General features: G+C 50.3%; 1 protein-coding gene across 19 annotated transcripts in view; it reads left to right on the top strand.

Annotated features, from left to right (window-relative positions):
• Positions 1-21,595, top strand: part of FARS2 (phenylalanyl-tRNA synthetase 2, mitochondrial) — a 495,105-nt gene that overhangs the window by 334,795 nt on the left and 138,715 nt on the right. For all 19 annotated transcript variants that reach the window (XM_089334510.1, XM_070074462.1, XM_089334501.1 and 16 more), the window contains one exon: positions 11,404-11,555. In XM_089334510.1, the coding sequence (XP_089190636.1) occupies positions 11,404-11,555 (152 nt within the window). The remainder of the gene's footprint in view (positions 1-11,403; positions 11,556-21,595) is intronic.

Raw genomic sequence — 21,595 nt, 5'->3', positions numbered from 1 at the left:
CATGTATCAACAGCTACTGAAGTATGGTGTTGGTATTTTTCTAACTCCTTTAGTACATCCATCTCAACTGTGTTTGAACTGCTGGACACAATTTTGAGTCGGAGTCTTAGGGTCCTTTCTCTGAGTTGTTGAACAACTTCCCCTGGATTTGTACGTCCCAGCGATTCTATGTGAAAATCTACGATTGTGGACATACAGACTTTTCTAGACAAAGCTTTGAATCTTTCATCTGCTCGGAGAGCTCTCCGTCCTCCTTCCCTGCAGAACTAAGGGCCGTTGTGTGCGCAATAGCGGGAGCCACGTTGAGGTGCTCGGCAGGCCCCAGACACGCTGCAGGGATAGATAAAAACCTCAGAAGACCGAATGCAGCAGCTGTAACCATCTCCCCCACCCGCCCCGCTCCCCCGGGATCTATTGTCACGGACAGTGGACAGAGAGGAGCATAGACAGAAGACACTGTGGGTGCCAGGGTCATAGGCAGGAGGGGATGGGAGTGGCTTAGCTCTGGGGGTGTCGGGGCTAACAGAGCCCAGTGCAGTGTGCCAGGCCAGAGCGTTTGCTGCGCTTGAAAACAAGTTCGGTGTTGGGGCTATGTCCCTTGCTCAGAAAGGAGGCCCAGAGCCACTGCCTGCTATAACCCCGAGCACGTAGGAGGCTTTGACCCTGGGAAGAGAGCTGGACAGAGACAAGGCCTGCCCGTGAGGAGTGAGCTGAGACGTCCCCGTCTCATCGGCAGCAGCGTCACCTTGGGGGGCGGGGGGGCAGGAGCCCAGATCACCGCTGTCAGCTCCGTTCTGGGCTAGGGGTGCAAGGAGAGGAACCGCTGGGCAAAGAGGTGGTGAGTGAGGAAGCTCCCAGCCGAGATGAGCCTGCGCACACAGATTCCAGACTTCAGGAACAGCTGTCCTGGAGCGTCCGCCTCCTGGATCAGCAGCCAGAATCTGAATTCACAGGAGATGAATGGAAACCCCAAACGCAATTAAAACACCAGTCTGATATCCTCAGAGGTCAAGGGGAGTGCGACTGTGTTAAAAATGAAAACACACGAGGTGGGCGTTGGACCTGGCGGTAATCAAGCTGCCTGCGTCCCACGCGCAGTGCCTGAATGCCGCTCCTAGCTCCAGCCTCCGCTAATGCAGGTCCTGGGAGGCAGCACTGATGGGCCGAGCGATTGGGTTCTGCCGTCCACGGGAGACACCTGACTACACCCCCAGCTCCCAGCTTTGCTAACCAGAGGACCAGGCTGTCAGGCATCTGGGGAGCATGCACGTGTCTCTCTCTCTCTCTCTCTCTCTCTCTCTCTCTCTCTCTTGCCCCAGAACAGCAACGACAATAAAACGAGAAGAAAAATAAACCTGGAAAAATTCTCAATAAGAGACAAAAAAAAAAAAAAAAAAAACCAGGTAGAACTAAGTATATATAATTAGGTAGGTATGGAGCAAAAAAAAAATAATCAGAATCTCAGGAACGAGTATCGGTTACTGAAATAAAAAGGGGAGAAACAAAGGTGAGGGTAGATTCCTTTGAAAGGAGAACTGACAAATAGGGCGCTGTTACTAAAGAACTCACCACAAATGCAGTATGAACATGCCAAGACAAACTTAAAAAAAAAAAATAGGTCCATTCCGAGGCTGGAAGACAGATGCGGAAGCTCCACAATATGGATGATTGCACTTGTGGGAGAGAGAGAAAGGGATGAGAGAGAAGTCGGGGCTGCATTTTTCAGAGTCGAAGGCAGACGGGAAGCCCTGATGGAAAGCGCACTCCGAGTGCTGAGCAGAATAAACAGAGATAAATGCACACCGAGCCTCACAGAGCCCAGCCTCGGAGCCCCGGGGCGAAGACGCGGCACCTGCCGACTGCCAGCGCTCCAGGACGGATGGCCGGGGAGAGCCGGCCCTGACTGGCAGCAGACTTGTCATCACTGCTGATGGGTACCTGGGAAGTCTTCCCAGAGTGCTGACGTGAGAGAGCCACGAGCCTTCAGTGCTGTGCACGGCCTGATGGCTCAGGTGGGAGGGAGGTCGCAGGGTGGGCTGCCATCCACAGGCTCCCACTGGGGACCCCTTCAAGGGTGTTCATCCCAGAGACCCGAGTGAAAGGGCACGGAGGGGTGGGGCTCAGATCGGACGCTGCTGGCCGGTTAACCCGGGGTCGTGCAGGCGGGATGACGGGAGACTCCTGCCGCAGAGACCAGCGCCCCGCGGCCCCGAGGCAGCAGGAGTTCCCTGTGTGGGGGCTCTCCTGATGCCTGACGCCCCCGCTGGCCCAGTCCCACGGAGGGGCTGCACTGCGGAAAACCCTCGCACTTAGGAACCTGTCAGAGCGGAGGTCGTCCCCGTGTGTGTGCAAGCACGCGTGTGTGCGTTTCCCCCGGATCTGTTCCAGGGGCTCTTGCTAAACCTGCCTTTCGCCCTGAAGAGGACATTCTCTTTGCCACTCTGGTGAGGAAGCGAGCCTGCCCTGGGCCCCACGGGAGACACTCGAGACAAAGGCACGGTCTCGGTCTCCCACTGCGGCGTGGCACACGGGCACCAAGAAGACTCTCCCACAATGCCCGGGACAGCCCGAGCTTCCCTGAGTGTTTCGACGTCAAATTTACTAACTGTTGACTGAAATGATTTCCTGGTGTGTTTGTGTGTGTGTGTGTGTGTGTGTGTGTGTGTGTAAGACAGATCTCTGGACAACAGTGTAAAACTTGCATGCATACTTGGGGAAAAGACCTGTTGAGGACAGTGAAGTTCCCTGTCTCGTTTCTGAGCGGAAGTAGAGATACCGTGTAACGTTATGCTCTAGAACAGCTTACTAGAAGCTATTATTTTTATAGCTGAAGGCTAGAAATACAATATCTTATACCACAGTGTCTGCTGGGACTGACTGATCTTGTTTCTTGGGATATTTATTTTCCTCATTTGCATTTTTGCAAAATTCATTTAGAAATGTGATTTGACACATGGGACTGGGCTTGTCTTGCAAAAAAATTTAAAAACACAATAGTTAATTTTTGTAAGTAAAGGGAATCTTTAAAATGCGATTGAATAAACATAGCGTCTGTTGCTTTGTGAAAGGCTGACAAAGAACATTAAGAAAAAAACCAAAGTTGTTAAATTTTAAATGAAATTCTGCTTGTTGAAGAAAACAACAGAAAAATTCAAATGAAGGAGAGTACAGAAAACATTTGCCAAGAAGACACTAAGGGGAGGCTCGTGTGAGAGGTCCTGACGTTAGGAGAAGAGCCCAATTGGGCAGAAGCAAGGGCAAAGATAGTGCTGAAAGGAAAAACCCACCAGAAAGACAGCCTAACCTTTCACACACCTGGTAACGTAGTTTCCGAACAGATGAGACGAAACTGGTAGGGTTACTGGGAAGCTTTATAAAGTCACAATAACTGTGGAGGGTTTTCTTATCTTTGTGTTAGAAGCTGACAGAACAAGAATATCAAGCAGATAAATATCAGAGGAGCTGATAAATAAATAAATATAGAGGAACTTGTACAACGAAGAAGTGCTATCTAGCCATGTACATAGAACACCACGTCAAGGTGGGAGGTGGTATACTTTTTTTTTCTTAAGATTAATTTATTTGAGAGGTAGAGTTACAGACAGGGAGACAGAGAGAGACAGAGAGACAGAGGTCTTCCATCCACTGGGTCACTCCCCAAATGGCCGCAAGGGCCAGAGCTGAGCCGATCTGGAGCCAGGAACCAGGAGCTTCTTCTGGGTCTCCCACGTGGATGCAGAGGCCCAAGGCCTTGGGCCATCTTCTACTGCTTTCCCAGGCGCATTGGCAGGGAGCTGGATGGGAAGTGGAGCAGCTGGGACTTGAACCAGCACCCATATGGGATGCTGGTACTGCAGGTATCGGCAGCTTTAACGCTTAGCCACAGTGCCGGCCCCTAGGAGTAGTATTCTTTTTAAGCCCTCTGAAAACATTTATAAAAAATTGACCAAATTCTAGGTTACAGAGCAAATTACAACAAAGTTCCAAAAATGAATCTCCTGTGTCAGTGCACTTAAATTTGAAATTAGCGATTGTGATATTACGATGTTTATATAAAATTTGGTTTTCATGCACAGTGCCTGGCTCTGAACTCCTGTAACCTGTGTGTCTTTCCCTCTTCTTTTAAGTGGCCAGAAGAATAAGGTTGAATTACTTGGCCTTTTGTCCTGGGTCCTTGAAGCAGCTCCAGAACACTAAGGGGGGACGGCAGCTTTTTCTTTTATTACTGGCGCTTCACTGCTCAGAGGCAGGGTTCAGAAAGCAGTCTCTCTCTCTGTCTCCCTCTCTCTCCTCCCCTGTCCTCCTTTCAGGCCCCGAGGCAGACCATAGAAAGCCATTCTTTCGCTTGCCCCTGCTGGGTCATCAAGTCTAAAAATACACTCTGCTCTTCCTCCACCGTTCTGTCTCGGGGCTGGCCACAAAGAAATGGTCTGCCCTGCCTCGTCTGATGGCGATCATAAGACCCTCGTTTGAGAAGGACGCTGGCCACATACCTGGGAGGGAAACAAGGTGCTTCCCAGAATGGCCTAGAAGAACCTGAACAGAAAGAACAGAAAGCCCAGGCCGGGCATCCTCCCTGGGTCTCACTGCAGCAGATCCTGTCGTTTCCGCCCACTTTTTTTTTTTTGACAGGCAGAGTTAGACAGTGAGAGAGAGAGAGACATCGAGAAAGGTCTTCCTTCCATTGGTTCACCCCCCAAATGGCCACTATGGCCGGCGCTGCGCCAATCTGAAGCCAGGAGCCAGGCGCATCCTCCTGGTCTCCCATGCGGGTGCAGGGCCAAAGGACCTGGGCCATCCTCCACTGCACTCCTGGGCCACAGCAGAGAGCTGGCTTGGAAGAGGAGCAACTGGGACAGAATCCAGCGCCCCAACCAGGACTAGAACCCATGTACCGGTGCCCCAGGCGGAAGATTAGCCTAGTGAGCCGCGGCGCCGGCCTCCGCCCACTTTTCTCCACAGCTGTCCATGCTTCAGTTGTGCTCATTCAAGGAAGTCTCCAGAAAATGTCAAAAGAACAGCGCCTGCACAGCGTGTGCCCCGCTAACCGTGGGAGACTCCCAGGGTGGGGGACGAGGGCTCCTCTCTTGGTGGGGGGACTCCCAGGGTGGGGGACGAGAGCTCCTCTCTTGGTGGGGCGGGGTGGCCAGAAGCCCTGCACTTGGGATTCGTGCAGACCTCACTCTGCAGATCTCTGCTTCTGGCTGCTTATTTGCAGCCCTTTACAATGATCTCCTGGAATAAGCTAGCGCATGTAGGTAAGCACCTCCTGGAGTCCTGCGAGCCCCGCGAGCAAGCACATCAGGCCTGAGAGGGGGTCTGGGAGCTGCAGCGCACAGCACAGGCAGTCGGCAGAAGTTCTGGGGCCTGCACTGCAGCTGGCGTTGGGGGCAGGGCGGTCTTGTGCACCTGAGCCCTCAGCCCCGGGCATCTGGCGCTGTCTCCAGGTGTGTCCACCGCAGGGCTGATGGCTTGCCTGCTGGTGGAGAGAAACCCCCACGCATTTTGGGATCCGTGTTGGGAGCGCATATAGTAACAGAAAGTGAGATTGTCTGAGTTGGTTTTCTCCTCTGGATCCCCAGAGTAAGAAAAAGGTATTTTTTTGAAACCACAAAACACATATATTTGAAAACTAAAAAATTCATTGGCAACTCATGAAAAAATACCAATAGGAAATACAATTTAAGACCGTGTTAACAATGGAGTACTACATAGTAAGGCTGTGGGAGTTAACTGTAGAGGAATTTAGAGCAACATCTACAGCCTTAAATGCTTTTATTTAAAAACATGAAAGTGAATTAGTTCATTTTCTGTTGCTGTAACAACATACCTGAGGCTGGAAAGTGTATAAAGAAAAGAGATTTCTTGAGGTCACAGTTTTGGAGGTTCTATGGGGTGACATCCGCTTAGGTCTGGGGAGGACCCCATGGCATCAGAATGGCCAGAGCTGGTGCAGGAGTGTCAGGGGGGATCCGATGATGAGGGGAAGACAGTGAGGGAGAGAGGCCGGCAGGCAGACTGGGGAGGGACCGGGCTTGCTCTTTTGTTACAACTCGCAGGTGAGAACTCACCAGAGTCCCAAGAAAGCTGTGCCAGTTCCTTCTAGGGGCAGGGCCCCCCGTGACCTGAAGACCCCCGACTGGGCCCCATCTCTTAAAGGTTCCGCTGTTCTTAGCATCAGCACGTGGAGGATGGAGCTCCCAGCACGTGACCTCGGGGACACTAACTTCAAACATATCCAAGCCACAGCACTGCTCGGACATCAAGTTGATCTTTCACCTAAGTCATGGGGGGCAGGGAGGAGTGCGGGAACAGAGTACAACCGATTAAGCAAGAGGGAAGAAGATAGTAAAAAAACGAGAACAGAAATTAATTGGCAAGGAAGCAAACAAAGGCGTCCGGTTTTGTCTTCTCTTTAGTAGCTGGACTCCGACACTGCAGCTGCTGTCCTCCCGCGGGCAAGTCTGGCCCCTGCTCTGACGAGGGAATGCTGCACGTGGGGCAAAGCTTAGTGAAAAAGCAAGAAGATTCTTTGCTATTTCAAAGGGAGAAATTAAAATATCCTCAGGCCGGTGCCGCGGCTCACTAGGCTAATCCTCCGCCTTGCGGCGCCGGCACACCAGTTCTAGTCCCGGTCGGGGCACTGGATTCTGTCCCGGTTGCCCCTCTTCCAGGCCAGCTCTCTGCTGTGGCCAGGGAGTGCAGTGGAGGACGGCCCAAGTGCTTGGGCCCTGCACCCCATGGGAGACCAGGAGAAGCACCTGGCTCCTGCCTTCGGATAGGTGCGATGTGCCGGTGTGCTGCGGCGGCCATTGGAGGGTGAACCAACGGCAAAGGAAGACCTTTCTCTCTGTCTCTCTCTCTCACTGTCCACTCTGCCTGTCAAAAAAAAAATTCTTATTGCCAATTCAAGCCTGTGGTTTATAAGCCAGGAGAAATGCTGCTTAGAATATAGAGAGCACACATTTGGATTATCCGAGGATTAAAAAAATATATATCCTCAAAAACCGAACTCATGTGGCTGAGATGACGTGGAGAAGTAGCCTTTTTGGAACCACCTTAATTTAGGTGTTGAATAGGACTGTGATAAAGTGACAAAAAGAACTAAGTTATGTGCTCATGTGCGGGCACTTCCTGGTATGTGTTTTAGTAAAATGCTAGCAAGTATATAAAAATAAAAAAAAGAATTGCTTTTGTCAAACTCTGAACTCTCTTGGGAAGCTTGGAAATAGCAAGACAGGCCACAGCATGGTCGCTCCGCCAAGACATCACCAGGCATTTATCAGCTGAGTGCTGGGCTGTTCTGGGGGGACACGGAGCAGGGGAAAGGCAGTTTCCAGGGGTTAGGAGTGGCAGTAAGTGGCAAGAAGTGGGAGGGCTGGAAAAGGGAAAATGGAAAAGGCGTGTAGATCTTGGATTAGCCCCGTGTAATAAGGATTGTTCTAAGGCGAGCAGGTGCACGGCGTAATTGTGAGGCTGAGAGAGGAGTGTGGTAGGAGCGCTCAGCGTCACTGTGACGCCCAGGTCACACAGCTGGGGTGGGGAAGGCTCAACCCGGAGATCACAGGTGGTGGCCGACTCCTCCAGGCTTTCACCTCCAAGCTCTTCCTCTTCTCGGGGAGCGTGCACACGCTTGTCCTCCTGCCGTTAATTGGTAGACTTCTGAAACTCACCACTAGGTGCTGAGGACGTTAGGTTTTCTGCTGTTAAGTTTTCAATCAGTACTTTCCATGATTTTTATAATGAATAAATAATACATTTAACAAATACTTTGTCCCTATGAATTAATCCATCATAGGGTTTTTATATAGAATATATATATGTATTATTTCTGGTTTCAAATCATTTCTGTAATTCTGGAATAAGCCCTGTTTGGTCCTTTGGGAATATTCTGCAATATGCTGTTGAACTGGGTTTATTATAGTTACATTAAGTTTCTTTCATGTAATTATAAAGGGAAATTAGTCTACAATTTTTTGTGAGTTATACTCTGCTTGTTCAATTTTGGCTTCAGGTTTAGAGTAGCCTCATAAAATCAGTAGAATTTCCTTCTTTTTTGTTTCATGAAACAATTCATTTACAAAAGAGAACAGCTTGTCCTTAAACATTTGATAAAGTTATACTGTGAACCATCAGACTAACATTTTTTGTCATAAGAAGATTTAACTGGCCAGCGCCGTGGCTCAATAGGCTAATCCTCCACCTAGCGGCGCCGGCACACTGGGTTCTAGTCCTGGTCGGGGCGCCGGATTCTGTCCCGGTTGCTCGTCTTCCAGGCCAGCTCTCTGCTATGGCCCAGGAGGGCAGTGGAGGATGGCCCAAGTGCTTGGGCCCTGCACCCACATGGGAGACCAGGAGAAGCACCTGGCTCCTGCCATCGGATCAGCGCGGTGCGCCAGCCACAGTGCGCCAGCCGTGGCGGCCATTGGAGGGTGAACCAACGGCAAAAGGAAGAGACCTTTCTCTCTGTCTCTCTCTCTCACTGTCCACTCTGCCTGTCAAAAAAAAAGAAAAAAGAAAAAGAAAATTTAACTAATAATTCAATTCCATACACAACCATGGGTTTAAGTTTTCTATTGTGTGAAAAATTTTCATTTAAATCAAGTTTTCACATTTGTTCTTATGAAATGATTCAAAATACTCCCTTGTGACTTAAAATTTAAAGTATATCTATAATTTTGAGACCCTTTTCAATTGGTTTTCTCAAAGAAGGATCAACATAAGAACTAATCAGTCTGTGGTTATCTGATAAAACTAGTCAGACAGACACACATCTGTCTAAATCTTTTTTTTAAATGAGAGAATACAACATTAGAAGCCGGTTAAGGTCTCTTCCAAGTGGAACATTCCACGATTGTGGATTATGACGTGGCCTACTGGGACAGTTTGCCTGCCCAGCTCCAGCCTCTGCCATTCCACTTGGTTGCTCAACCCACGTTACCTAAGCTAGGGATGCAGTCCAATCTGCACACCTTGCTTACCTGATAGGTCCATTAGCTGGGGCTGAATGATGGACTCGCTGTAATCATGGCTCACGGAACACCTACAATGTGACAGAGACTGTGCAAGGTACGGGAGTCCAAAGTGGTAACGTCCCAGGCAAGACACACACCAGGCAGTGACGCAAGCAGTGATGGCCATGAAGGGTACTAGGCAAGAGGAAGGAGTGGTGCCATAGCAGAGGACCGACAGGGCGCAAAGTGCACCTGGTTGCCGAGGGCTGGAAGTGGGGTAGTGAGGGCAGGAAATGGTACGCAGAGGAAGTGGCTCAACGTGTTCTGGAGACCAAGTAAGCCAGACAGATGTGAGACTGGAGGACATGAGAAAGAGGTGGCTTTCAGGACTTGGGAGAGTCATCTAGGAGCAGTGGAAGCCACGGATGGTTTTCAACACCGTCTCTGGTCAAGCACCTGGAAGCTACATCTCGGATCCTACCCCTGGCTCTCTAGCTGTCTTCTTAACATGCTTACTTTATATTTCATTTTATTTTATTGTACTTATATGGTTAATATTCTTATTTTTCCCACTCAACAAAGCAAAATCCACTAGTTGGTATCCCACATGTGACACCTCTCAGTTACTGGAGTGAATGCTCCCATTAGTCAAATGGTGGCTTCAAACATTGGGAACATTTGTTCAAAGCGGGTCTGTATTACAATCAGCTGTCTGGCCTTTTCTTTTGAACCTCTTGGTTTTTAAAGCCGTATTTGTTGAGCTGGTGTCATGACATAGTGGGTGAAGCCGCCACTTGGAATGTCGGCTTCCCATATGGACACCGGTTCCTGTCCCCGCTGCTCCTCTTCTGATCCAGCTGTCTGCTAATGGTCTGGGAAAGCAGCAGAGGATGGCCCAAGTGCTTGGGCCCCTGCATCTACATGGGGGACCGGGATGGAGTTCCTGGCTGTTGTGGGGAGTGAACCAGCAGATGGAAGATCAATCTTCTGTCTCTCCTTCCCTCCCTGTAACTCTGTTTTTAAAGTAAACAAATCTTTTTTTAAAAAAAATAGGGAAGCATATTTGCAGTAAGTATATTTTTCAGATGTCTTGAGAGCTGTATGATGTTTGTCTGCCTCACTGTCATGTAGAGTTATTGGTGGGCACTTTGTCCCATCACCCTGTCGTCTTGCCTCCCGGCACAGCTCAGCAAACGTGGTACCTCAGGGTGGATTAACGGGAGAGATTTCACGGTAGCTCTTGGCAGTCCTACTCGCTTACTAATCTCCTTAAATTTCCTTGTTCTTGTGGGGTGAGAGGATATTGCCAGAGGAAATAGACAACCAGCCTCCTGCTCTCTCCTGTTGTTCCATTAGCTAACAGGCTGTTTATCACAGCACCCGGACTTTGCTCTGGGAGAGAAATCACAGGATGTTTTTCAGGAGCCGGGCTATGTTGTCCCGAGCACCCGAATGTCAGTTCTTCCAGTCTGTGTGGAATGCATATTCTGAGCTGGTGCGTTCGTTGGACAACTTTATTGCTATTTCAGGTTGAATAATCTTTTATGTTGTGAATTTGCTTAGTTCTTCAGAAATATTGCAATTTAAAAGTTTTATACTTTTTCTAATCAATGATACACCCAAAAGTTTATAGTGATGCCAGGCTTGGCATACATAAATCAGTTTAGAAATTTGCCTTTCCAAAAAAATGTGTTGCTTTAGCAGATTTCACAGTTATATGATGAAACAATTTTCATTGTGGCAGTAACTTATAGACCAAAAAGGTGCATGTATATGGGTCTCCATATTTATGCTATATCTGTATATATAGTTGTGATATATGTACATATCCGTAAGCCATGTAAAGAATGCAGTAATCCTACACATACCTGATTTTTAATTTTATCTAATTTAATAGTAAGCTATCGAGCTAATAAACTTAAAGGCAAAATTAAAAAAAAAAACTAAACTACCTAACTGACTACTTATCAACCCTAGCCCCTTATTTCAATAATTAGAAATACTAACGAATAACACCACTAATTGAAATATTGATATTGACAAGCCTTTACTTATTTCTTTATTAAGACTGCTTCCTGAAAGTATCACAAGAAGTTAATGAATCGCGTGTTAATTAAGTCTGAACTTTTCTCCTTTATCATTCAAGCAGGCAAAACTGAAATATGATATATTTAAAAGGCTTTATACTAGATTGAGCCTCAGTGGAGATAGAAACACAGTGTGTGATAAGGTTATACGTGAATGTGACAAGAATCTGTAACAGTCATAATGGGGTTTGCTCATTTTGAACGTGGCTTTATCTTAGAGGATCATTTTGGTGCTGAAAATTGAAGTGATCGAATAATGTTTTACCTGGATTTTCTTATTAGCCAAGTGAACTTTACCATGAGAAACCTCATCCAGCTAACGCATCTCTCTCTCTCTCTCTCTCTCTCTCTCTCTCTCTAAGCCTCTTAGCAAATACCCTGCTGTGCTCAATGACATTTCCTTCTGGTTGCCCTCCGAGAATTATGAAGAGAATGACTTCTATGACTTGGTCCGAACGATTGGCGGAGACCTGGTGGAAAAGGTGGATCTCGTGGACCAGTTTGAACACCCAAAGTAAGTGAGAAGCTTCGTGTGACAAACGGCTCAGAACTGCTGGTCTGTTTCTACTTGAACGGTAGTTCGGTTGGACGCGGAAGCCTTGGCTTGTGCTTTTAGGAGTCTCGTGAGTGCTGTTCAGTTGTCTCCTTGTATTCAGTTGGGTGTAAAGGAATCTGAGGCCAAGCTTCATCTCTTTGCTTTTCATGCCACAGGGTTCTTTCCTCACCTCAAAGCGTGATGACTTGAAAAGGCCCCTCCCCCATGTAGATCTGTTCCCCACGGTAACTGGCGCTGACCTGTGTTTCTGTTTTCATCTTGGGAAAGTTGTCTCAAGTTGTATCTTTAAGGGTTGTTTCTGACCCATCGCTCTGTTGGTTTTTCTTGGGGGATCCCAGTCATGCACGGAGAGACTCTCCGATTATTTTGTGCTGCCTTAACCTTGTCTCCTCTTCACTTGGGATGCTGTCCTCACTGTCACTGTCGCTGTCCCCTGATGTATTTTTCTGCCGTCTCTTCTCCCTCGTGCACATTCATCTCCGTCTTCACTTACTCTCACGTTTCCCTCCTTTCCGGATTCTACACTCACATTCCAGCTCCTCTTACTTGCTGCCATCTCGCCTCTGAGTTATTTCTGCCTTGGGATCTTCCTTCATACAAAAATTGCTTCACTTTATTTTTAAAATGCATTGAAAAATATTTAGCCAGAAGTTTCGTATGCTCCAATGGCAACATTTTCCCAAGGCTTTTCTGCTAGCAAGGTTTTCTACCACTTTATCCATTTTTTTCCCCTTAACTGTTTTTAAATTGATGTGTAAGTGATACGCATGTGATTGCTTTTTGTTGCTCATGTTGGAATGCATTGGTTTCCTGAACCTGCTACTTTCACTGGGTAGGAGATGAGGACGGGCTGGCCTGGCTGACAGGCTGGGTGGTCATTCCCCCTGGCTGGTCTTCACACCTCGAGGCTGGCTTTTTCCTCCAAGGTCTAGAAAGTGCTCGTCTCTTTGATCTCTGCTCCTCACCTCAAATCTACACTTGTAATCAGCAGGTTAACCTTGGCTTTCCCTCCATCAGTACCCGATGGTAGAGATTACTTGCTGTGCAGATGGCAGCACTTAGCGCTCAGGGAACATGTACTTTTGCAGGTGTTTCTGTGGGTTGCTGCTCCGTGTGTGATTCTCTTCACATCTTCCGGTTGGCTTCGCCTTGACTTCAGCTGTGTTGGGCAGCCTTTAATTATATGTTGGAGTTTGCAGATGATACTGTCTCCTAACGTCACCTAAAATGAGGTACGGGGATGCCTCGGACCTGGGCACTAGGGAGTGCCCATTCAGCCTTGGACTTTGATGTGAGAGAATTCTCCAGGAGTTTCCATGTTGGTACTGAAAGGCTGGTTTTTTACTTTGTTTTTCCTTTTTTACAAATTTTACTTGTTTGAGAGGCATAGAGAGAGAATATAAATGAATTCCCGTCCTCTGATTCACTCCCCGAACGGCTGCAACGGTGAGGACTGGGCGGAGCTAAAGATGGAACCGGGAACTCCATCCAGGCCTCCCCTGTGAATGGCAAGCCCCAGCTGCTCCAGCCATCACTTCCTGCCTCCCAGGGCCTGCGCCAGCAGGCGCTGAGTCAGGAGCCAGAGCTGGGACTTGAACCCAGGTACCTGCAGTGTGGGATGCAGGTGTATGGACTGCCAGGCTAAGTAACTGATCCCTGGTCACTTTCTTTGGAGGAGCAAGAAAGTGTTGGAGCAAGTCTGACTGCTAAGGACTAACCGCTGTCGCTGGGCTGTGTCAGAAATACTCTGTTAATTCAGGTCTACAAGCACAGCCCCGTACCATCTGGGGATCCGTTAGTATATCCAGTTCCTACTGATGGGGAGAGTACTTTTTGATTAGAAATCTGAGAAGAGTCAACCAGGACTTCTTGTCACTCACACTGATGTCACCATCTCCTAAATCAATATTCTGCAGATATTTAAAGACTATCTTGCTTTGAAGCTGTGCCAGTGATTAGCTTGTCCAGGACCTGCAGCCGTCTTACTAAGGGGTTGGTAATTGGAGTGAGCTTCCTGTGGCAAAGATTGCTAATTACGTCTCAGTAGCCAACACGCCCCCAACACACACCCACTGCTGTAATAATACACCCCGACTGTCTACTCAGCTGGAAGTCCGCACGTCCGATCCTCCACTGTAGCTGGGTAGCCAGGTCTGGCCAGGGCCTTGAAGCAGTCAGCCATATTTCCCGAAGTCTCCCTAAAAGCGGAGCTGAGGCTGTGCCTCCTCCTCCTGCTGCTGGAATCTGCGCAGCAGCTGAGGTGCTTACAGCCAGCCCGGGCCCCGGTGTGACCTTGGCCATGGGAATGCATGGAGTGGTGCAGCGACATGGAAGTAGCCTGGGCTCCCGATTGGGTTTGTCAGTCCAGCCTTGGGCTTGTGGGTGACAGAGAACTACCCTGAGTGAGCTGGGCATTTTCAGATGTTGTTGTTGGCAGACAAAGCTGATGTTGCCTCGAGAGGCCTACCTGAGGAAGAGCACACATTACTTGGGTGATGATGGTTCACTGTGTAGCGGTTCCCAAGAAGCTCCTAGAGCCGACAGTGTGTGAACAAATGGGCCATTTCGATTACAAAATCAGGGAATGGGGTGGATTTCGCCCACGGGCCATCATTTGCTAACCCCTAATCTGGAGCAAGGAGCTGTGTAAGACTTTTTTTTTTTTTTTTTTTTTTTGACAGGCAGGGTGGACAGTGAGAGAGAGAGACAGAGAGAAAGGTCTTCCTTTGCCGTTGGTTCACCCTCCAATGGCTGCCACGGCTGGCGTGCTGCAGCCGGCGCACCGCGCTGATCCGAAGGCAGGAGCCAGGTGCTTCTCCTGGTCTCCCATGGGGTGCAGGGCCCAAGCACTTGGGCCATCCTCCACTGCACTCCCTGGCCACAGCAGAGAGCTGGCCTGGAAGAGGGGCAACCGGGACAGAATCCGGTGCCCTGACCGGGACTAGAACCTGGTATGCTGGCGCCGCAGGCGGAGGATTAGCCTAGTGAGCCTTGGCGCCGGCCTTGTGAAGACTTTTGTAAAGACTGCTCATTCTCGGATTCTGGAATCTGCCCCAGGAGGGCGTACTGTCCGAAACATCCTACGTCTGCTCCCTTTCCTCCAACTCCCTGTCTCAGGTGATGGCAAGCGAATGGCCTTCCGCCCTGTACCTTGGCCCCAAGATTTATCTGCTCGGGACACATAAATGAGCATTTTGCAAGTCTCACGCCTGACTGTGAGATACGCTAGGACTGAGCGGAAGTCAAAGAATAGTCTGAAATGCAGGAGTAGTCCGGACGGACACTGGGTGGTTCTTGTTTGTTTGTTTTGAGCAAGAACAGATCCCAGGATGTTCCGGGAGACAGACCGCTGCGTGTGAACCTAATCTCATCATGGCGGACAAATGGCGGAATTCCCTCCTGCGTGCCCTGGAGGAGTAGGTGTTCAGATACTCAGGTTAGAAGAGGACGTTTTGTTCCTGCTGGTCCTGCTGGATCACAAAAGTCCAGAGAGTTTCTAACATGCCAAAAAAAAAAAAAAAAAAAAATCCAGGGGTAATTATCGCGAGGCAGGGGAGCTGGGTCCCCATCAGGGTGGTGCCTGGGTGCGTGTGGGTGCTCGCACTGTGTGCACGTGTTGGGTGATGAGAACAGTGAAGAAGCTAAGTCACAGCATCACTTATCGGCTCCTGATGCCCTTCACCACCTCTGAATGCACCCATCACGTTGGGTCTCTAAGTTCATGCAGATCGAGGGCCTGTGATGTGGGGTATGTGGCTTTTGTTTCAGGCCAGGGCAGGAGAGCGAGAGGAAAGAGAAGCGTGGGGGAACCTAAGCCTCGGCTTCCAGCCACGCACCGCGTCTGGAGACAGCAGCCGATTGTCATGAGTGGTGCGGGTGGGCTGTAAAACAGAGTGGTCGTACGGAGGACGGACTTGGTATGGAATAATCAGACTTTTCTGAGAGGTAGAATGTGGGAGGAAGGGGATTTTTTTTTTAAGTATTTTCTTCATCTCCAAAAAGAGTGGTGATGAAAATGGCCCCGCTGTCGGCAGTGGAGGTGGCTCCAGAGGGTATGCACACGGACGCCCCCAGAGCAGCTCTGCTCACAGACTCACACCCTCCTCCTGGGGCTGCCATGTGCTCCGCACACCCTCCTGCTCACCAGCCGCGGATGCCGCCTCCAGGATCTGGACCGTCAGTCAGGGCTGGGACTCCGAAGGAGAGTGCCCTGAGCCCGGGGCCGCTCACGGGAGCACCCTGAACCCGGGGCCGCTCACAAGAGCACCCTGAGCCCGGGGCCGCTCACGAGAGCACCCTGAACCCGGGGCCACTAACGAGAGCACCCTGAGCCCGGGGCCACTCACGGGAGCACCCTGAGCCCGGGGCCGCTCACGAGAGCACCCTGAACCCGGGGCCCGCTCACGAGAGCACCCTGAGCCCGGGGCCGCTAACGAGAGCACCCTGAACCCGGGGCCCGCTCACGAGAGCACCCTGAGCCCGGGGCCGCTCACGAGAGCACCCTGAGCCCGGGGCCACTAACGGGAGCACCCTGAACCCGGGGCCGCTTACGATGATCCTCCTAAGGGTCACGTTCCCTTTTGTGTTCTGTGACTTGTAACTTGCAAAGCTTTGGCATTTTTAATAGAATTCTGAGGAGGGTCCTCGCCGTGAGAAGCACCTCTCAGTGTGGCCAGCCCAGCGTCTGAGAGCATGTAAGTGCGTGTGACACTGACCTGGTCAAGCTCGTCATTTGTGGTGCCAGGAACAGCATCGGCTGGTTCGGTGCAGGGGACTTCAGCCTTCCTCCCTCTGTCCTTCCAGTCACCCTCCTGCCTTTCTTTTCTCTGTTTGTTCTTTTCTGCTTGTTTGTCAGATTGCAGCCAGTAAACACACCAACCTGCAGGGGGAAGTGGCCGACTGGTTGACCCCACATCCTGTACTGCAATGCCTGGGTGTGCAGATTCCAGCTTCTGCGGATGCTCGCCCTGGGGCAGCAGGTGGTGGCCCCTGTGGTTGGGTCCCGGCCGCTGTTACAGCAGCAAGAAGAGAGAAGACAGCAGCCATTCTCATCTCCCCGCCATGGGAAGAGCAGTGGAGGCGAGCTCCCTCCCTGGTTCTTGGTGGATGGCTAGTTAGTCCTTCCTTCTTCCTGACAGGAGCTTTGACTCAGTGACTGGAAATAGTCTGTGAAGTGGGGAGAGCCAATGCAATTCAATGGAGAGAGCTCAGAATTAAAAGTTGGAAGCCATGGTGGAGTCCTGGCTTTCCATGTGTAGGAGCTGGGTGCTGGGACTCTGCTTAACTTTCCTTGTCTCTCACTGAGAGTAGTAAAATTATCCTTAAGTGGTAGCTATGAAAATTAGATGAAGCTGCATGTAGGAAGTGCTTAAGAAAATTGCACAGAGTTCCAAAACAACAACAACCAAAATCCCATAGTTAGCTATTAAAATGAGCGTGTTAGCTTCCACAGTCGATCAGGGAGTCTTGGGTTTGGCAGCCACGTAGGTCTGACTGGGAGGTGCGGGTAATGACGGGAAGCAGAAGGAGGAGGGCGTGTCCTTCCTGTAGCGTACGTAGTAAGTGTTCAGTCGGCAAGAAGCAAGATCATTTAGTAACGTGGCCCGTACTGAACTGCAGCCGACCTGACAGGTCAGGGGGCCCTGCGTGGACGGCAACAGGGAGTTAGGTGGCAGTTCTGGTCTGCACGTTCCTCCCCGCTCCGAACCTCCAGATTGCCCAGCTCTGAAAAGCCCACGAGAGCTCACCCTGGGGGAGCCCTGGGCGAGGGGAGCTGGTCAGTACTTGTGTCCTCCTGAGACCGACAGCACGCCGAGGCGATGCCCAGAGGTGGCCTGGCCTGTTCGAGAACGCCCCGGGCTCCCTTACCTTTCTTTCCCACCCCCATTGCATGCCAGTGGCCTGGGTATAGTTAAGGACATCTGTTTTGGTGGCTCAGACAGCTGAGAAAGCAATTCTAAACCTGTTTCTGGCCTAGATATTTGTTTTTTCCCTCTCTCTTCTTTCCCCAAGTGTTCCCTGCACAACTTTCCACAGAGGGTAGGTCTCATCACCGTCACAGCAGCCGTGTTTGCCACCAGCATTAGACAGGTTAATGCACAGTGCTAGTTCCAACCCCCAGACACCTCGTACTGCCTGTCCCCTCCCCGCATGTCACCATTTGCTGGAAGATTCTTTGGGAGGGCCTTCAGTGCTGCCCTGACCAGGCCCCGGGGGCAGTGCCCGTGTACAGAGCAGGAAGCTGGCAGAGAGACGGCTTGATGACAGCTGCTAGTGAGAGAGGCCAAGGGCTTAATGAGCTGCGTCTCTGCTGACTACCCATGGTCCAGGACAGCTCTGTGAAAGTTAACAGTGGCCGGCGCCGTGGCTCACTAGGCTAATCCTCCGCCTTGTGGTGCTGGCACACCGGGTTCTAGTCCCAGTCAGGGCACCGGATTCTGTCCCAATTGCCCCTCTTCCTGTCCAGCTCTCTGCTGTGACCCGGGAGTGCAGTGGAGGATGGCCCAAGTGCTTGGGCCCTGCACCCCATGGGAGACCAGGAGAAGCACCTGGCTTCTGCCTTTGGGTCAGCATGGTGCGCTGGCCGCAGTGGCCACTGGAGGGTGAACCAACGTCAAAAGGAAGACCTTTCTCTCTGTCTCTCTCTCACTGTCCACTCTGCCTGTCAAAAAAAAAGAAAAAAAAAAAAAAGAAAAAAACAGTAAAGCTACCCTTTCCTCTCTGACATTCATTGGCAGTGTTCAGGAGTTCTGGGAGTACTGCCTCCAATCAGCATCCTGGGCACTTCTTGTAACAGAGATCAGTGTTCTCCCCACAAGGTCCAGATGCTGTCATTTGAATGTGGTTTGTCTCCACCAAAACCCAGGTTCAGCTTCGGATGGATGCTCACTGAGCAGGATGGGGAGGTGGGTGCTGGGGTCGGGGTGGAGAGCCCCAGAAGATGCGTGCTGCATCCTGAGAGTGAGGGAGGGTCCTCTCTCATTCAGACTGACTCCCTGCTGTGAGAGCAGTCAGTCAGTGCAGCTTGCTCCTCCTTCTCTCCCTCTTCCTTCCCCATGTGTCTGTTTCCGCTTTCCCTCTCTCGCCAGCTGTGGCCACTCCATTGTGAACCTGCCTGTAGGACTGCTGTGATTCAAAATCAGCATTTCCTTTAAACATTCTGGAGCTCGGTGTTGTTTCCTAGCGAGGTAAGAGTGACTCACAGCCTTTGGTGCTTCCTTGTCCCATTCCTGGACATTATGGTCAGAATAGCACAACTTAAAATGCAGACCTGGGGCTGTTTATGGGAGGGGAAATAAGTCACAGGACCACTGGTGGAAACAGATGGGGAAGGACCCCGCTATTTTCTCCAGTTATGAATGAGACACTGAATTGGGTTTTTCCATGTGTTACCTCGTTTCACAAGGTCACTTGTTAGGGTTTTCAACCATGACCGAGAACAACAACCAAGACCACGCTGAGCAAAGAAAGAGTTTTATTAGGGTGAAGAACTGCCGGGAGCAGCCTCAGAGCGGGAGGAGCTCGGGGCTCGTGTGTCAGGCTGGGGCTTTATAGGGAACTGGGGTCAAGGGAGGAGGGAGATGGGTGGGAGATGAGGTGGAGCCGCTGAGTAAGGGATGTGGGATGCAGGCTGGAGCAGCTGGAGAGAATACCAGGTACCGTGAGACAGGTGTGCCTGACACAGGGAGTCCCCGGGGCTGCCTGACTCATGGCTGGGGCAGTGATAGGCACCGGGAGGCACGGCATGTCTCTGACTTGCAGCTGGGACAAACTGTGGGGACGGTGAGGCTCTCCAAGTACATGGCACCTCTGTGTCTTTGTTTTCCTGATGCTGGGAGAGCAGGGGAGACCTCTTGGATCTGTGTGGATTCAAGACTCTCATGCTACTGACCAGATGTGATGTCCGGAGCTGGCAGGAGGAGTCCTTCCCTACCCTCGCCGCCCACCTGCGTGGTCTGCCTGTGTCAGATACCTAGTTCTTCACATCCTACGAGCGGCTCGGCCTTGACGGTCCAGCCCTCACAGTCCTGATGTTTTAGGAACCAAGGAGCAGTTGTCGGAATTACAGATTTGGGAGTCAAGCCTCTAACATGTCTGATTTCTTAGGAGGGCTCAGTGGTACACAGCTGAGACCTGTTCAGATTGTTCACGAATCTGAACACAATCTTGTGTGTCAGCAGTTCCCACCTCGCCTTGTGTGTATTCCTCCTCTCATCATGGCGCTGTGGGTCACCGTCAGGCACCGGGTCTTCAGTTTTCTCCTATTTTGAGGATATAGAATGTAGTAAGTCCTCAGTAGACATTGTTGAAGGTTGAGTGATAAAAGAAGAAGTTCCAGCAACAACACACATCCTGTGTTCTCAGGATGTAACAGACCTAACTGGACACGTGGGCCAAGATGTTACCCCAGTCGGCAACGTTACGCAGGTGGGTGACCTGAAGTCTTTATTGGAAAGTATGATGACTTCTTACCCTGGAGAAGCAGAGTGGAAGAGGGAGCACTCCTGAGAAACAGGGCTCAGATGTGCGATGGGCTTGGTTTCAGTAAACTGCTGGTGTAAAGCTAACTTGGCTTATGCCAAGTGTTCAGATTGGAAAAAGGCAACAAAGAAGCAAAAAGGATGTTTTTAAGAAGGTTGCTCATATCCTGTACGAAATACGGTTTAAAATTCCCAACTTCTGGGATCAGAAATCTGTAGGAAGCACTCAGATTTTTCATGGTCACCATGGCAATCCTTTTCTGATTGGAAAAGGAGAAATCACACTGCTGGGCAGAATTCAAGGAGTCAGATTATAATGTTTGTAAATCGGCTTGTTTGGAGGAAGGATGGTTTTTGAAAGGAGATAACATGAGTGAATGGGAAAAGCGTTTCTGTTCAGAGGAGACAGAGTAACCTTGGGTCTTGAACATGGAGTTACCACACCACAGTGAGCTAAGCCACCCGTTCGAGTGATTGCAGAAGTGGACCTCTGACACGGCCGCCAACATCCTTCTAGAAGGGAAGGGCACAGTTGATTGATCCAAGGGTAGGCACCTAGCAAGTCTAAGCAAGTAAGTTCCTTCCTGTAGGATTTGGACAGAAAACCAAAGAGAGCTCATAACCCCCCTGGTGGCTGGTGTGAGTGCCTAGCAGTCATCTTTGGCCACCATTTCCATCATGGGAAAATGTGAGCAGAGAGAGAGGAAGAAGCAGAGGAAAGAGGAGAGAAGGAGTGGGTGTGCGGGTCTGTCTGCATCACTGGTTCTGTCGTGTACTGGGACCAGCTGCACCCCCTTCCTAATCCTTTCCCAGATCCCACAGGCCGGCCATGATCGTGTTGTTTAAGCTGGGTAGATGTGGGTCACCCCCACTCCCCGAGACCAAATGAGTTCTAAGATACATGCAAGTGCAGGCTCTTGGCACGAAAGCAGATGGAAGTGGTCCATTTCCTTGTCAAGAGATCTCTGGAATGTCACAGGCATGAAGCTGAGGGGGCCCTGGGTACCACTTGTTCTTCAGGTCACCCTGGAAGTGGCTCTTAGCTCTCCACTCAGTGTGCTGGCAGGCTGCGGCTCATCCATCCACAGAACAGGGACTGAGCCCACACCATGGTCAGGGGATACAAAAATGATTTTTAAGCAATGAGCACTTGTCCTCAGAAGCTCACGTTCTGATGGGACACCCGTAGACACTTGCAACCCAGTGTGAAAATCCTGAAGATGCCCCACCATGTTTCAGACAGATTTACCTTGACTACTAAGTAAGTATTTGTAGACCATGGTCAGCTGAATCTTGGGAGACAAACAGGGATTTGATGTGGAAGGCACCACCTGGGTTTTGCAAGTAGAAATCTTTGGAGGTCAGTTCGGTGAAAGGAAACAGCAGGTCGTGTTTCCCATTTCTCCACATCTCATCCTGTTGTGTTTCTTCCACAAGTCCTTGATGTAGTCACCAACTACAAGGGGTGCGTGTCTTATCAGGCAGGCAGAATGACTGGGATCCAGTCTAGCCTTTCCA

Source organism: Oryctolagus cuniculus, chromosome 5, assembly GCF_051225735.1.
Source record: "Oryctolagus cuniculus isolate XC-2025 breed Fujian yellow rabbit chromosome 5, ASM5122573v1, whole genome shotgun sequence".
NCBI lineage: Eukaryota > Metazoa > Chordata > Mammalia > Lagomorpha > Leporidae > Oryctolagus > Oryctolagus cuniculus.
The sequence above is the reverse complement of the archived record's forward strand: the minus strand, read 5'-3'. Positions and strand labels throughout refer to the sequence as shown.